Source organism: Mesoplodon bidens (assembly GCF_964165515.1).
Source record: "Mesoplodon bidens genome assembly, chromosome: 11".
NCBI classification, from domain to species: domain Eukaryota; kingdom Metazoa; phylum Chordata; class Mammalia; order Artiodactyla; family Ziphiidae; genus Mesoplodon; species Mesoplodon bidens.
Window position 1 is genome coordinate 77,009,217 of NC_138167.1, and position 17,469 is coordinate 77,026,685.

At 35.8% G+C, this 17,469-nt stretch overlaps 1 protein-coding gene across 1 annotated transcript; it reads left to right on the plus strand.

Moving 5' to 3' along the window:
• Positions 1-15,320: 15,320 nt before the first annotated feature.
• On the plus strand, positions 15,321-17,439 carry PMCH (pro-melanin concentrating hormone). The gene is made up of 2 exons (XM_081248389.1): positions 15,321-16,871; positions 17,215-17,439. Exons 1-2 carry the CDS (start codon positions 16,623-16,625, stop codon positions 17,419-17,421), a joined length of 456 nt encoding a protein of 151 aa, XP_081104515.1. The 5' UTR covers positions 15,321-16,622; the 3' UTR covers positions 17,422-17,439.
• The last annotated feature ends 30 nt before the right edge of the window (positions 17,440-17,469 follow it).

Consider the following 17,469-nt stretch of genomic DNA (forward strand, 5'->3'; position numbering starts at 1 on the left):
TGGAAATGTTAATAGCCAAAAGAAATCTCACAGCAACTATTTTAAAATAACAGGAGCAGCAGCAGAGAAACTATATATGAAGTGGTTAAGAGGACAGACTCATGAGACACTGTCTGAGTTGACTCTTACCTCTACCACTTTCTAGATGTACGATGCTGAGCAAGTGGCTTAGTCTCTACCTCATAGGGTTCTTGTGAGGATTAAATTAGCTAAGATACAAATTGTGCTTAGCACAAAGCTTGGCACATTGGAAATGCTCAGTAGGTATTGCTTTACAAGTGTAATGATATTTACTGAACACTTACTATGTCCCAGGAACAACTAAGTGCTTACATATCAATTCTTACAACAACCTTCTGCAGTAGGTACCAACATTACCTGCATTTTGCAGGAGAGGAACTAAGCAGAGAGGATAAGTAACATGGTCACATGCATACAATAAGTGGCAAAACTGAAAGATTCAAACCCACTCTGGCTCCACAGCACAGGATCTTAAATGATGCTATTCTGCCTCCCACATGCTAGAGTTTATCATATCTATATTTGTGGTAGGCCAAAAAATACGGCCACCCCCCCGCCAAATGTATTCATGTCAAATCTCTGAATGAAACCTTATTAGGGGAAAAACCATCTTTGTAGATGTGACTAAAGTTAAGGATCTTGAGATGAAGAGGTAATCCTAGATTATCCTGGTGGGCTCTAAATGTCATCACATGAATAAAAGAGGGGCAGAGGGATATTAGGGACAGACACACAGAGGACAGACACAGAGAAGACCATGTCAGAGCCTGTGGAGGGAGTGTGGCCCTGCCTAGAGCTTGACTTCAGACTTCTGGCCTCCAGAACTATGAAAAGCACATTTCTGTTGTTTCAAGCCATCAAGTCTATGGAAATCTGTTACAGCAGCCCTAGGAAATCAATACAATACTCTACAATATTCTAGAACCCATCATACCTTGTTTCACCTGGCCTCTTAATAAAAATTTAGTCATACATTTATCTCTTACTTATTGAAAGTCTATTATATGCCAGACTCTATTCTTGATATTGGGGATAAGAAAACAAGGTCCCTGCCTCAGGGACATTGGGGGAGATGGACAATAAACATGTAAACAAATAAGTTTAGAAAATAATAAGCACAGTGAAGAAAATAAGGAGTGAAATGGAATAGGGAATAACTGGGAAGAAGGTTCCCCTAGGCAGTGGAGACAAGGAAGCAATCTTCTAGGACATTAAGAACCTCATGACGATGCCCACGCAAATAACAGGAGGAAGAAGCTCCTGACAGAGGGGACAGCAGGGCAAAGATCTTAAGCCAAAAATTATCTTGGCATTTAAGAGGAACAAAAAGAAGGCCAATATGGCTGGAGAGTGATGAAAGAAGTAGGGAAGAATAAGAAATAAACTTAGCAAGGAAGGCATGGGCCAGGCCACGTAGGACACTTGCATCAGTTATCTACTGCTACAGTAATGCTATGTCACACACAAAACTTCATCCTATAGCTTGGGTTTCTGGAGTCTGCTGGGAGTCTGCCAGGAAGCACTGCTGACCTCAGCTGGACTTGCTCTAAAGTCTGTTATCTGAATGGATGTCAGCTGAGGATGGCCTCAGCTGTGACAACTGGGGCTCTGCCCCATGTGGTCCTCTCTGCAGCAGGCTAGCAGGGGAATGTTCTCATGGTGATGGCAGAGGTTCAAGAGGGAATCCCCCAATGTGCAAGACTGCTTCATTAGTTAAAGCAAGTCACCTACCTGAGGCCAAAGTCAAGGAGTAGGCAGGTCACCCTGCCCAAGATGGGAAAGCAAAATTACATGGTACAGATATAGGAAACAATGAACGATTGAAGCTATCAATGCAAGCTTCTGCAGATATGTAGGGCCTTGATAAACTAATAAATATAACTAACAATTATTTTCTAAATGGGATGATTATGCATTACAAAAGTAGGAGTTAAGAAAAAGAGAAAGGTCTTGAAGAATATTTGAGATTTAGATGGGTGGAGAGACAAGATGAGGGAGTTCTAAGAGTGAAGAATAACATGAACAAATTTGTGATGGCAGAAAAGAGCACTGTACCTAAATAGAAAGAAAAGAATGGCATGTAAATCAATATCAAGATGCTTCTATCTTATCTAATCTCTACCACAAACAGAAGAAAATGAAGTAGCAAAACTGAATCTCATATTCATCCTACATAGGAGAAACCACTGCATTTCAAAATGCTGTGAGAGTCTAGAGTTCTCAACATGATAATCAGGAATGTCTAAGGGCTTGAGACAGTCATGAGAGTACAAACACTAGTATTCCTAACATGTGCGACAATGAAGATTCAATGCAGTATTTACCAAAATGGTGAGGAAGCCTGAAATTATGAATCAGTGTATACAATGTAATAATCCTTTTTGGTAAGCCAATATTAAGAGCTATCATCAGATGGTTATTTTGGAAGGATGCTATCATATGACTCCAAAATTGCCAAGAATCAATACCCAAGAATCATCTTGGCAAGAAATTGAAAATTTTGGCCAGAAACATAATCTCAAGCATGTTCATATAACTCTTGATGTTACTTATATCTTTATTTGTTGCATTAAGGTTTTAAGGCAATTATCAAGATATTAGTCTAAGCTCTAAAAACTGGTAATGCATAATTCACTAGAACTGGCTCTTCAAAAATGTTATTAATTGTGCTTATATAACACTAATATCAACATATCATCTAGTTATGAGACTCAGGGAAAAGCCAGTCCACTAGCCTTCGTAGACAGAGATGAATTCAAATGTTTACACAGTTAACTAAAAGGAGGAAAGTGTATGCAAGGCAGGCCCGTAACTCAAATACATACTATAGCAATATAAATATTTAAATCAATTAACCCACATTTAGCAGATGCAACAGTGGAACAAAGTTTGAGGATACCAATGTTCCTACTCACCGGGTCTCATATTCACTGGACTAATTCCTGTAGAGCATCATCAACTCTCCCCACATCTCCCACCTACCATCCCACAAATCCACTGCACTGAGCATGGTGAGAAGAACCCCTACCCAACCCCACTGTTAGAGCAAAATTGAAGAGCTTTATGGTCTCCACAACTCTCAGCTGAGCCCCATATACATGAAGAATCTCTAAGCACTCCCTGCAAGGCTGGGTTCTGGAAGCCTTGAATATCTCCTCTGAACCCTCAAATTAAAGACAGACTAAAATACGTTCTTCCTGGAAAGAATGGAGACAACTTAGCATACAGATTCAAACTCTTTCAGAAGTGTAACCTCCTAATTCTAACTGCTGAATTTTGAGTGGCATAAATGCCCACCAGGAGATATCCTTCCCTGCCAACTACATAAACGTGAGAGAGAGAGAGAGAGAGAGAGAGAGAGAGAGAGAGAGAGAAACCCCCTTCTAAGGAAACGCCTGGACCAATTCTCTTGCCAAGCAAATCTACCACTCCATATACCGTTATCCTTGCTCTCCATCCAAATATGAGCCACTCTAGTCATCTATCTCCCACACACTCTCATCTCCAAATGGCTCTGTGCTTCCCCTCTCCTCCCTTTCCACTCTTCTGCGTAATCAACACCCTTCTGGCCTTCTCCACTTCAGTGATCTTTTTACCACCACACATACTTAAGTGTTGGGAATGGGAATGAATCTCACTTTTACTCCAGTCAATAGCTTGTAAAACCTCCTGTTAGTTCAGTCCCATAAATTAAGCATGCCACTTCTTTCTCTTATCACCATGCTATAATGTCTTCCATTTTAAAAAGAAATCTTCCCTTGGCACCACACCCTTTTCTGCCCACAGCCCAATTTTTCTGCATTCCTCAGTGTAAACTGTTGGCATACTGCTTATATTCACCATTGCCACTTATTCTCTTCCCATTCTTTCTTAAATCCTCTTATTGGGATTTAGTCTCTACCAGAGTCACTGAGAAACTTCATTAAGGTCATTAGTGGCTAGCACGCATCCAAATCAAAGATAAATTCTCAGTTCTCATCTTACCCAGCAGCATTGGGCACAGCTGATCACTGTGCTTTCCTTCATTTATTGAGACGATCATGTCTTTTCTCCTTTATTCATTTAATGTGCTGAATTTAATTGATGTTTTAAAAAGTTAAACCACTTTACAATGATGAAATAAACTTCATCTCGTTGTGAAATGTGACCTTTTTCATATAACTGGATTGTTTGATAATATTTTGTTAAGAATTTTTACATTTATGTTCATGAGAAAGATTGGCCTATAATTTTCCCTTCTTATAACATCCTGGTCAGGTTTTGGTACCAAGTTTATGCTAGACTCATAAAAAAAGTAAGTAAATGTATCAGGATTCAATCAGAGAAACAGAACCACACACACATATATGCATGTATACTTATATATAAACATACACGATTTGTTACAGGGATTTGATATTGTGCAACTGTGGAAGCTAATTAAGCAGTCTTCATAAGATTCTTTCATCTGATGCTGGAGTCCACAGGGCCTCAAACAGTTGAAAAGGAAAGATGGATGTAAAGTAGGGAAGAGCAAGGACAAGCTGGAATCCACAAGCAAGTTGAAACCAATAAGGACAGAATGAAACTCATCAGATCTTGCTGCATCTGACATTGATGGTATAGATGTCCTGCAGGAAAGTTAGTGCCCTTTATCACAGAACTACACACATGCACATATCCCAGGAGTCAGAGAAATGGAAAGTGGATTCAGGGTAATTGCAGGCCTGACTGCTGCCCCAAGCCAACCAGGTGAGCTGACAGGTAAGCAATACCATGTATGAGTTACAAAATGGCTGCTGCTTCATTTCTATCCTCCAAATCTCACACAAGAATGTCTCTTGTGGCCCACTCCAACTAGAAGGACAGAAATTTTGGAAAGTGTAACTGAGACTAGGCAAGTTGATACATTACAGAGCTACACAGAAACTGTTCCTCCTTTATTTTCTGACACTTTCTGTAAGATTGTTATTATTGTTTGGAAGAATTTATCAGAGAAGTCATTTGGGCCTAGAGTTTTCTTTGTGATAAAGCGTTTTAATTTATAGATTCAATTTCCTTGATATAGAAATATTTAGATTTTCTATTTCTTCTTGTGCCAGTCTTATGTCTCTTTGTTTACAGCATTTGTCTAGTTCAGGGGTCAGCAAACTATGGCCCTCAGGCTGTCTGTATTTGTAAATAAAGTTTTACTGCGACACAGCCATACCCAATCATCACATATTGTATATGGCTGATTTTGTGCTGCAGTGGAAGAGTTGAACAGATGCAACTGTATAATCCACAAAGCCTGAAATATTTACCATCTGGACCTTTATAGAAAAAAGTTTTGCCAATCCCTGATCCATCTCATCTAAATTTGACAATTTCTTTGCAAAAAGTTGTTCATAATACTATCTAATGTCTATAAGATCTGTAGCAATGTTCCCTTTTTTTCATACCTGATATGAGTTGTGTGTGTCCTTTCTTGATCAGTCTTAATTTACTAATCTTTTAGCTTTGTTAAATTTTTCTATTGTATGATTGCATTCTATTTTATTGATTCCTGCTCTTATATTTAATAATTCCTTATATTTTCTTTGGGTTTACTTTGCTATTCTTTCACTAATTCCTTCACATGTAAGATTAAATCATTGATGTTTCCAATCTTTTTTATTTTCAAAAATATGCATTTTAGAGCTATGTATTTCCCTATAAGCACGCATTAACTGAATCCCACAAGTTATGCTGTGTTTTCATTATCACCAATTCAAAATATCTTCTAATTTATATTGTGATTGTTTTCTTGAACCACACATTATTCAAAAGTATGTTGGTTAATATTTAAACATTTGTAGATAGTCTTAGATATCTTTCTGTTATTCATTTCTAGTTTAATAATTCCCGTGTGATAAGAGAATATACACTACGATTTCAAACATGAAATTTGTCGAGACATAGAATATCCAAATCAGTCTTGAAAATGAACCAAGTTGAGTCATTTACACTCTTGACTTCAATATTACTCTAAAACTACAGTAATCAAGATAATATGGTACTGAGATAAGCACCAGTTAGATCAATAAACAAATTAGAGGGCCCCAAAATAAGTCTGTACTTTTGGTCACTTAATTTTTGATAAAGGCACCAAAGCAACAAAATAGGGGAAGGAGAATCTTTTCAACAAATGGTGTCTAAACAGCTTGATATCCATATGAGAAAAGGAACTTAATCCCTACCTCACACTCACACCACACACAAAAATTAATTTGAAGTGGATCAAGGACCTAAATGGAAAAGTTAAAACCATAAAGCTTTTAGACAAAGTATAGGGGGATATCTTCATGTCTCAAACATGTCAAGTGAAAGATGCCTTACACAAAAGATTACATACTGCATAATTCCAAAACAGGCAAAACTAATTCACAGTGGGAAAAATCAGAATAGTGATTTCCTCAGAGCTGAAGGTTGGGGTGAGGAGTGGAGGTGGGTGAGTAGTGGCAATTAATTATGAAGAGGCAAGAGATAACTTTCTGGGGTGATGACAATGTCTTATCTTGAGTGTAAGTTACATAGGTATATGCATTTATCAAAACTCAGGAAACATACACTTGTGATTTGTACATTTTATTTTTTGTAAATTGTACCTGAAAAGAAAAAAACTGTAAACAAATATTAAAAGCTAGTTAATGACATGCATGTTGAAGTAATTTGTGGAAAGTGTACTAATGTATGTAATATATTTAGAAGTGCATTAAAAGAACAAGGTGATTACTAGAGGGATAGAAATATGGACAGATAATAAAACAAGTACACTAATAAATTAATGGTAGAATCTAGGTGGATGTATATGGGTTTTTCACTGTATAAATTTGAGAAGGAATTCTAAGTTTAGTTATATCTTTTGATAATATAAATGAGCAATCTTGGTTTTAAGACTCATAAAATTAGCCATTAAGAAATTCAGGGTTCTAAGTAAAATAATGACCAATCTCTAATTTGGGTTCCATTGAATTTATTGGCATCACATGGCAAAGATATGCTAATTAAAGGAAAGAGAATTTCCAAAAAGTGATTTACAAATATATGGTGTTAGTAGTAGTTCTTCAGAAAATGAAGATTGCATTTGATATAAACTTTTTGCCTTTCCAAGGTTTTCTGAACCACGCAAGCCCATCTGGCAATAGTTTTTCTTCTTCAAAGTTCCTTTCTACCACTTGGGGACACTTAATTTTCAGCATCGATGGAAAAGAAATCTACTATGCTCCATTGCACATCAGAGTAACCAATGTTTAAAAAAAATTATCATTTAAAAAAATTGGAATCTATCTCCGTAATTAAATGGTTATGGGAAAACCTCATAATGTTCAGAGACTATGACAATTTAAGCAAAATAAAGGAAAACACTAACTAACTTTTCTAAACTGTCAAAATGGTTTGGATTTGGTCCCAATTTTGGGTGAAGATCAGCCAAACCAATTCATCTGGTGGAAATTTAAAACAAAATACATAATTGTTAATACTTATTAAACTTCCAGAACAACAGCTAAGAAAAAGGTTACCATTAATGAGGACTTTTGTAGATTAAACAGCCACCTCCAAAGCAGGTTCATACCCTGGGAAACAAACCAGGGCACAATTAACAACATTAAAAAAATAAGGCAGCCCTAAGAGCAAAGAAGTCAGAGGACTTCGAAGTTTTTTATTTATAAATACACTCTCAGGAAACATGTACCTAATTAGATTTAAACAGTCCCCAAGAGAATTAGCAGCTAACTACACCCATCTCTGATCAAATATACTTAAAGAAATCAGAATATTAAACAGCACCATTTAAGAATTTGAAATATAACCCCATAACACGAGTTTAAAAGGAAATAATTTAATATGCAATGCCACATACATTTTGTGCAAATGGATTCAAATTCCCTTGCAGAGAGAATTTTCCACTAAAGAATGAATTGAGACATCCATTTCCAGCAATATGGCAGACTACTTGTATAGAGAACACCTCTCAGTAAAAAACTGAAAATGCTAAGTATGGCTGGAATGGTGGTAAAATAAGAAAAACCACAGAAGGCCAGAAAAGAGAAAGTGCAATATTCCACAGGGGTTAACAAGGATTAGAGCCTGCATTTGCTCAGAGATTCTGTGAATTCCTGGTGGCTTAGCACCTGGTTTTAATGGCCCACGTGTGCTGGAAGAGAAGACAGCACATGTGGGCCGTAGAAGGAAACATGCCTGTGTCAGGAATGGCTCTGAGAAGAAGTGGGGGGGTGGGGGGAGGGAAATTATATACACACACACACACACACACACACACAACCCAGATAATTCCTAATGACAAAAGAATACTCGCTTAGTTTGGTACTAACTCTGTGGCCTGAAAAACCGCAAGAAGAAATTTTGGTTTAAAGTGGCCCTGGAAGGACTTTCCCGGTGGTCCAGTGGTTAAGAATCCGCCTTCCAATGCAGAGGACACAGGTTCAATCCCTGGTCGGGGAACTACGATCCCACATGCCGCAGGGCAACTAAGCCCGTATGCCTCAACTACTGGGCCCACACGCCTCAACTAGAGAGCGCATGTGCCACAAACTACAGAGCCCACACGCTCTAGAGCTCGTGTGCCACAACTACAGAGCCCACATGCCACAACGAACAGCCCACGCTGCAACGAAAGATCCAGAATGTCGCAACGAAGATCCGCGTGCCTCAAATAAGACCCGACACGGCCAAAAAAACCTATAAAATAAAGTGGTTCTGGATTGGTACTGCTCCAGGCACCTGGCAGAAGAAAACACAGGAATTTCAAAAATTCCTTTGGATGCAGCTCAGTGAATACAGGAACAAAATGAAAATTCACTAAACACATGAAGAAGACACTATGAGCTAGGATCAGCAGAAGTAACAAACTGCAGAATCAAATAAGCAAATACAGGAGACACTTGAATAACTAGGTACAAATATAAAATGTTTAAAGATAAAAATAAATAAATGTTTAATAGATTTAAGACAATAAAATAGATTGAAAATATGAATAAAAAATAGAAAACCATAATTGAACCAGGCAGATCTGAAAAGAAACCAACTAGAACTTTTAAAAAATATAAGAAGTTAAATTAAAAGCTCAACACACAGGTTAAACAGCAGATTAAATACAAGTGCAAGTGTACTGGTGAACTGGAATACAACTCTGAAGAAATTATTTAAAGTGCAGCACACAGAGAAAAAGAGAAAAAGAGGAAACAGAGGTTATAAGATATGGAGGATAGAGTGAGCAGGCAGGCCCAATATATATCTATTGGGAATTCCAGAAGAAAAAACAAGAGAACAGGGGAGAAGAAATATTCAAAGAAATAATAACTAATACTTTTCCAGAATTCATGAAAAACATCAACCCTCAGATTCAAGAATCTAAACCAGGATGAATTATAAGAAATTCATGCCCAGACACATCATGTAAAACTGCAGAACAATGAAGTCAAAGAGAAGATTTTAAAAGCAGCTAGATAGAGTACAGAGATTACATATAAAGGAATCATGATTAAAACCAATAGCTGAATTCTCTGCAGTAACAATGAAAACCAGAAGAATTGAAGCAATAATAAAGTACTAAGAGAAAACAATTGTCAACTGAGTAACTTTATAGTCTTGAAAATATTTTTCAAGAATAGCAAGAGACATTTAATTAAAACAAAACAAAACAGTTTATTATTAACAGAACCTCACTAAGTTAGCATCTCACTTAGTATACTTCAGAAACATGTACTTCAGAAAGAAGATAAATGATTGTCCAAAGAAAGATCTCAGACATAAAAGGAAATGGTGAGGAAAATAATAGTAAACTTGTAGGTAAATCTAAACCAATGTTAACTGTATAAAATAATAAAATAATCCCTAATTTGTTTCATTAAAAAATCAAGATAGAACTTAAATCTTTGAAAATAATAGCATACAAATTAGGAATAATGGTGACCAGAGTTAAGGATTTTCAGGTCTTCACATTATTTGCGAGGAGGACAAAAATACTGATTAACTTTAAATGTAAGTAACTGAAGATGATATTAAAATGTCTAGGGTACCCTTTAAAAGAATGAGAAATAGATTAAACTTAAATCAGAAGGCAAGAAAGGGAAGTAGGAAACATATTAGAACAAATAAAAATCACAAAAGAAGACAGTAGTACTGAATATTAGTAATTCAGTGAACAGAATAAATGTAAATGGACTAAACTCTCCAAGACAAAGAAGGTCAGATAAAAAATTCCAAATTCAGCTATATGATATTTTCAACAGACACATATAAGACATACAGATGATACAGGAAAAGTGATAGTAATAAACACATTATTAAAGATAGAGAGGGTCATGATACATGGTTTGGTTTATGGGAAAGACAAAACAATCTCTAATTTGAATGTCCTAATAACATAAGCTCAAAATAAATGAAGCAAAAATTACAAACTACAGCGCTTCCCTGGTGGTGCAGTGGTTGAGAGCCTGCCTGACGATGCAGGGGACATGGGTTCGTGCCCCAGTCCGGGAAGGTACCACATGCCGCGGAGCGGCTAGGCCCATGAGCCATGGCCGCTGAGACCGCGCGTCCGAAGCCTGTGCTCTGCAATGGGAAAGGCCACAGCAGTGAGAGGCCCGCATACTGCAAAACAAACAAACAAACAAAAAAACCCTACAAATAGAATTAGATAAACCCATTATCATAGTCAAAGATTTGCAAATATCTCTCTCAGTAACTGACAGTTCATGCAGACAAAACAATCAATAAGACATAGAAGATTTGAAAAACATATTATCATGTTTCATCTTGTAGACACATACAGAACCCTGCTTTCAAAAATAATATATACATAGGGCTTCCCTGGTGGCGCAGTGGTTAAGAATCCACCTACCAATGCTGGGGACATGGGTTTGATCCCTGGTCCAGGAAGATCCCACATACCGTGGAGCAACTAAGCCCATGTGCCACAACTACTGAGCCTGCTCTATAGAGCTCATGAGCCACAACTACTGAGCCCACATGTCACAACTACTGAAGCCTGCGCACCTAGAGCCCACGCTCTGCAACAAGAGAAGCCACCACAATAAGAAGCCCGTGCACCACAATGAAGAGTGGCCCCCACTCGCCACAACTAGAGAAAACCCACATGCAGCAATGAAGACCCAATGCAGCCAAAAATAAATAAATAAATAAATTTATTTTAAAAAGTAATGCATACATATTCTTTTCAAGAATTTTCAGAACTTTTACACAAAATAAAGATATCATAGGCCACAAGGCAAGTTTCTATAGGTTGAACCATATGAAATTACTATTTGTATGTCAAAAACCGTTGAAAATCACCACTTGCACATACTTCAACCTAATACTGATTTCAATTACTCTATAATTTATAGAATTTATAGAACAAGATTTCTGACAACAAACTCAGTTTGGTTGGAACTTGGTATCCTCTCCCCCAAAGTTTCAATTCCCATATATTCTAAATGCTAAAAATATCTAAGTAATTAATGGGTTGAAGAAGAAATAATAATGAAAATTATAAAAACTTGGAATTAAACATTGAATATTCTACCTATCAAAACTGTGGGACTTAGGGATTTTCCTGGAGGTTCAATGGTTAAGACTCTGCACTCCCAACACATAGGGCAAGGGTTCGATCCCTGGTCGGGGAACTAAGATCCCGCATACCACAGGGCACAGCCAAAAAAAAAAAAAAAAATTGTGGGCCTTAATAAAAATGATACATAAAGGGAGATGTATAATCTTTAATGCTGGTATTTTTTAAAGTCTAAATATTAATGAGTTATTCTAAATTAGTAAGTCAGGAAAATAGTAAAATGAACCTCAAATTTAAGAAATAATAAAAAGCAGAAATTAACAGAATAGAAAAAATATATAGTGAAGATCAACAAAGCCAAAAGGTTTTTTAAAGGCCAGCAAAATTGATAAATCTATAGCTAGCATGATCAAATTACAAAGGCAGAGGAGAGAGAGGCAGAGAACAAGAGATGACAAATAAGCGTAATTAGAATGAAAGACAACTACAGATAAAGCGAGGCTTCAAATATTTAGAAGAAAATATCATAACTAACTTTACACTAGAATATTTGAAAACAAGAAAATGGACAAATTCTATAAAATTTTAAATTCCTAAAACAAACTAAAAAAGAAACAGAGAAGCTGAATGTTCCTACAGCTCTGAAAAAAGTGAATCAACCATTAAGCCCACCAACAAAACACCAAGCCCACATCACTTTACAGGAGAAAAAAAAAGGAATAAACCCTGCTCCCTGCTTCATTTTATGAAGCTAGTATAACCTTAATGCCTTGGCAGACAAAGGCAATAGAAGAAAGGGAAATTACAGATCAATCTCACTCATGATAATAAATGAAAAATATATAAATCAAATATTACCAAATTGAATACAATAATATTTTAAAAGATTTGTTTCATAAACACATGGTTGCTTTAACATGAGAAAAATCTGTTCATTTTCTCAATGAAACACTGAAGGAGAAAAAGTATGATCGTTTCAATAGATACAGAAAAAGTATTCAATAACATTCAATAATTCATGATAAAAGTTATTAGTAAGCCAGAAATAGAAAAGAACATCTACAAAAAAACTAGAGCAAACATCATATTCGATGGTGAAAAGTTAAAAGCATTCTCTGTAAAATCAGTAATACTGCAAAGATGTCTTATCTCCACGTCCAACATTTACAGAAGGTTTTAGTCAGTCTGTTCGCACACGTGGACAGACACACAGATAAACACACACAAACACACACACTTGCAAGAAGGAAATAAAATGTCATTATCTTATTATTTATATCAACTGTCTTTGTGGAAAACCTTAAAGAGTTAATACATTTATAAACTATTGAATTAAATAATAATTATTATTATTAGGGAATTAAAGACTTTAACAAGTTTTTTGTATAAGAGCACTAAACAAAAGCCAACTGCATGTGTACAAACCAGCAATAATGTTAGAAAAGGTATCTTAAAAGATACAATTTACAATAACTAAAAATAAGGAGCTTAATTATAATTAAATTATAAACAATTATAAATCTTGCAACAAAAGATAAGCAAGACCTTTAAGAAGAAAAAAACAAAATGTCATTAAAAGATTAAAGAAGATCTAAATAAATATGGAAAAATACCTTTGTACTTTGTATTCATGTTCTTGAATAAGAAAATAAATTATCTACCAATGGCATTTTTCACAGAACTAGGACAAAAAATTTCACAATTTGTATGGAAACACAAAAGACCCCGAATAGCCGAAGCAATCTTGAGAAAGAAAACGGAGCTGGAGAAATCAGGCTCCCTGATTTCAGACTACACTACAAAGCTACAGTAATCAAGACAGTCTGGTACTGGCACAAAAACAGAAATATAGATCAATGGAAGAGGATAGAAACCCCAGAGATAAATCCACGCACATATGGTCACCTTATCTTTGATAAAGGAGGCAAGAATATACAATGGAGAAAAGACAGCCTCTTCAATAAGTGGTGCTGGGAAAACTGGACAGCTACATGTAAAAGAATGAAATTAGAACACTCCTTAACACCATACATAAAAATAAACTCAAAATGGATTAAATAATTAAATGTAAGGCCAGACACTATAAAACTCTTAGAGGAAAACATAGGCAGAACACTCTATGACATAAATCACAGCCAGATCCTTTTTGACCCACCTCCTAGAGATATGGAAATAAAAACAAAAATAAACAAATGGGACCTAATGAAACTTAAAAGCTTTTGCACAGCAAAGGAAACCATAAACAAGACGAAAAGATAACCCTCAGAATGGGAGAAAACATTTGCAAACAAAGCAACTGACAAAGGAATGATTAATCTCCAAAATATACAAACAGCTCATGCCGCTCAATATCAAAAAAACAAACCCAATCCAAAAATGGGCAGAAGACCTAAATACATTTCTCCAAAGAATATATACAGATTTCCAAAAAAACATGAAAGGATGCTCAACATCACTAATCATTAGAGAAATGCAAATCAAAACTACAATGAGGTATCACCTCACACTGATCAGAATGGTCATCATCAAAAAATCTATAAACAATAAATGCTGGAGAGGGTGTGGAGAAAAGGGAACCCTCTGGGACTGCTGGTGGGAATGTAAATTGATTCAGCCACTACGGAGAACAGTATGGAGGTTCCTTACAAAACTAAAAATAGAACTACCATATGACCCAGCAATCGCACTACTGGGCATATACCCTGAGAAAACCATAATTCAAAAAGAGTCATGTACCAAAATATTCATTGCAGCTCTATTTACAATAGCCAGGAGATGGAAACAACCTAAGTGTCCATCATCAGATGAATGGATAAAGAAGATGTGGCACATATATACAATGGAATATTATTCAGCCATAAAAAGGAACGAAATTGAGTTATTTGTAGTGAGGTGGATGGACCTAGAGTCTGTCATACAGAGTGAAGTAAGTCAGAAAGAGAAAGACAAATACCGTATGTTAATACATATATATGGAATCTAAGAAAAAATAAAAAATGTCATGAAGAACCTAGGGGTAAGACAGGAATAAAGACACAGACCTACTAGAGAACGGACTTGAGGATATGGGGAGGGGGAAGGGTAAGCTGTGCCAAAGTGAGAGAGTGGCATGGACATATATACACTACCAAATGTAAAATAGATAGCTAGTGGGAAGCAGCCACATAGCATAAGGAGATCAGCTCAGTGCTTTGTGACCACCTAGAAGGGTGGGATAGGGAGGGTGGGAGGGAGGGAGACACAAGTGAGAAGAGATATGGGTATATATGTATATGTATAGCTGATTCACTTTGTTATAAAGCAGAAACTAACACACCACTGTAAAGCAACTATACTCCAATAAAGATGTTAAAAAAAAAAGAAATATATAAGGACATTTGGAAAAAGTTAAAATTTCTTTCTCAAACACAAGATTCTAGATGAATTAAAAATGTAAATGTGAAAGTCAAAACACTTAAACTTTTTGAATATATAGAAGTATGTTAATTATCTCAGGGTTTGGAAGGATTTCTAAATAACATATTATAAATAGTAACCATAAAAAGCAAAAAAGAAAAAGAAATTTAAACATTAAAATTAAGGATTTTAGTTCACCAAAAGACACCATGAAGTGGTTCAAAAGATAAGAAATGTGAGAAAAAATACAATATTTTAAACATATACAACTAACAAAAAATTAATACCCAGCATATATAAAGAACTCCCATGAATCAACAAGAAAAACCCAAACAATCTGATAGAGAAATAAAATTTTTTTAAAGGCATTTTACTTAAGCATAGGAAAAGGCATCCAACGTCTTTGGTAATTAGAGAAATAAACATTAAAAGCACAATAAGATACCCAAGTGTTAACTAGAACCTGGAGCAGTAAGAACTCTCACCCTGCAGGTGGGAGTTTAAATGGGTTACTACTATTCTGTAACCATTTTGGCATGAATAAAGCTGAAATGTACATACTCCAAGACCCAGCAATGCCATAACTAGAAATATACCCTAGAAAAACTATTGCACATATATACCAGAAGACATACACAAGAATGTATTCTCTTACTCTACGGGGCCAACATTACAAATTAACTCTGAAATGTTTAATTAAAAATCATACAACAGGGCTTCCCTGGTGGTGCAGTGGTTGAGAGTCTGCCTGCCGATGTGGGGGACATGGGTTCATGCCCCAGTCTGGGAGGATCCCACATGCCGCAGAGCGGCTGGGCCCGTGAGCCATGGCCGCTGAGCCTGCGCGTCCAGAGCCTGTGCTCCGCAACAGGAGAGGCCACACCAGTGAGAGGCCCGCGTACCGCAAAAAAAAAAAAAAAAAAAAAAAATCATGCAACATACTCATTATCCAAAATTAACATTTATGGAGCACATAAATATTCTCTTCATGGACTTCTTATTCATTAATTGCTAAACTCATTAATAAATATCAGTAATACCCTTTTGTAAATATAGAGATAAAACACACCTGACAGGTCAATTTTAGATATAACATGAATGACTTTTTGTTCATACTGACAGGCATATATACTTTAAACACCAAAGACTATTCCGAGCATTTATGGAAAAAATTCTTTCTGAAGAGTATTTCAACTTAATCAGGATTAAATGTATTTAAACTTTGACGCTTATTATCCTGAGTGAAAGAAATAACTTTAGTTTTAATATTTTACTTAATCAGAAAATAAACAGAAGGGAACAATATGAATAAACAAGAATATGGAGAGCCTGATGTCCTGTGGTCTTCCTTAATAACAACCCATTTTCAAGAGACTATAATCTCCTCAACAGAAGCTTTCTACCAAGGATCTTAATCAGATTCTGAGAAAATTCACACTCAAAATAAACAATATGCCACTAAAACCCAAACAGTGTAAGTATTAGCAGCTATACAAAAAGTTAGCTTCTATCTAATGAGTCATTTTTTAAATGATCAAAGTCTAAGTCTTTCAAGTGCTTTCTATTCAAGCTGGAAAATATATAAAGGTAGGAATCATTTACAAAGCAGGTTGAGAAATTTTACTTCATTTTACACATCCTTGTTTGACTCCGTGCAAACATCAAACTAAGAATGGCAAAAATGAGTTTCTCTTCCTACATATTAATGCTAACTTTTTCTTTGCTTTCTCAAGGTGTTTCGCCTTCAGCCTCCAAGTCAATAAGAAATTTAGAAGATGACATGGTATTTAAAACACTGAGGCTGGGGAAAGCCTTTCAGAAGGAAGATACTGAAGAAAAATCAATTGTTGTTCCTTCCCTGGAGGAATATAAAAATGATGAGAGCAATTTCATGAATGATGAGGAAAACAAAAATTCAAAGGTAAGTAGCAGTGTGACTTATCCTTTATTTCAATGGAAATTTGAATGATTTTTATGAATCCTTTGGAAGTAAAGTCGATACTTTTATAAGCAGAAGTATGTGAAAAAAGTCAAAATATGCATTAGGACAATTGATCAAATTTCCTACATACCAGGTTGTTCTTCCATTCTGGAAAACATCTCTTATTCAAAAGGTTTTTATTCCCTGAAAACCTTGTATCTAAAATATTTTTTAGAGTCAAAACAGTGTAGAGCATCTTTGATCAATAAGACTATTACACAATTGTATCATAGTTCTATTCCCAATAAGACAGCTAAAACACAAATCAACCTTTTCTTTACAGAATGCAGGTTCCAAACACAATTTCTTAAATAATGGTCTGCCACTGAATCTGGCTATAAAACCTTGTCTTGCACTAAAAGGATCTGTAGCTTTTCCAGCTGAGAATGAAGTTCAAAATACTGAATCAATACAGGAAAAGAGAGAAATTGCAGATGAAGAAAACTCAGCTAAATTTCCTATAGGAAGGAGAGATTTTGACAGTGAGTAGTCTTTTTAAAATTCAATTCTTATATCTTAATACCATAAAATAGAACTC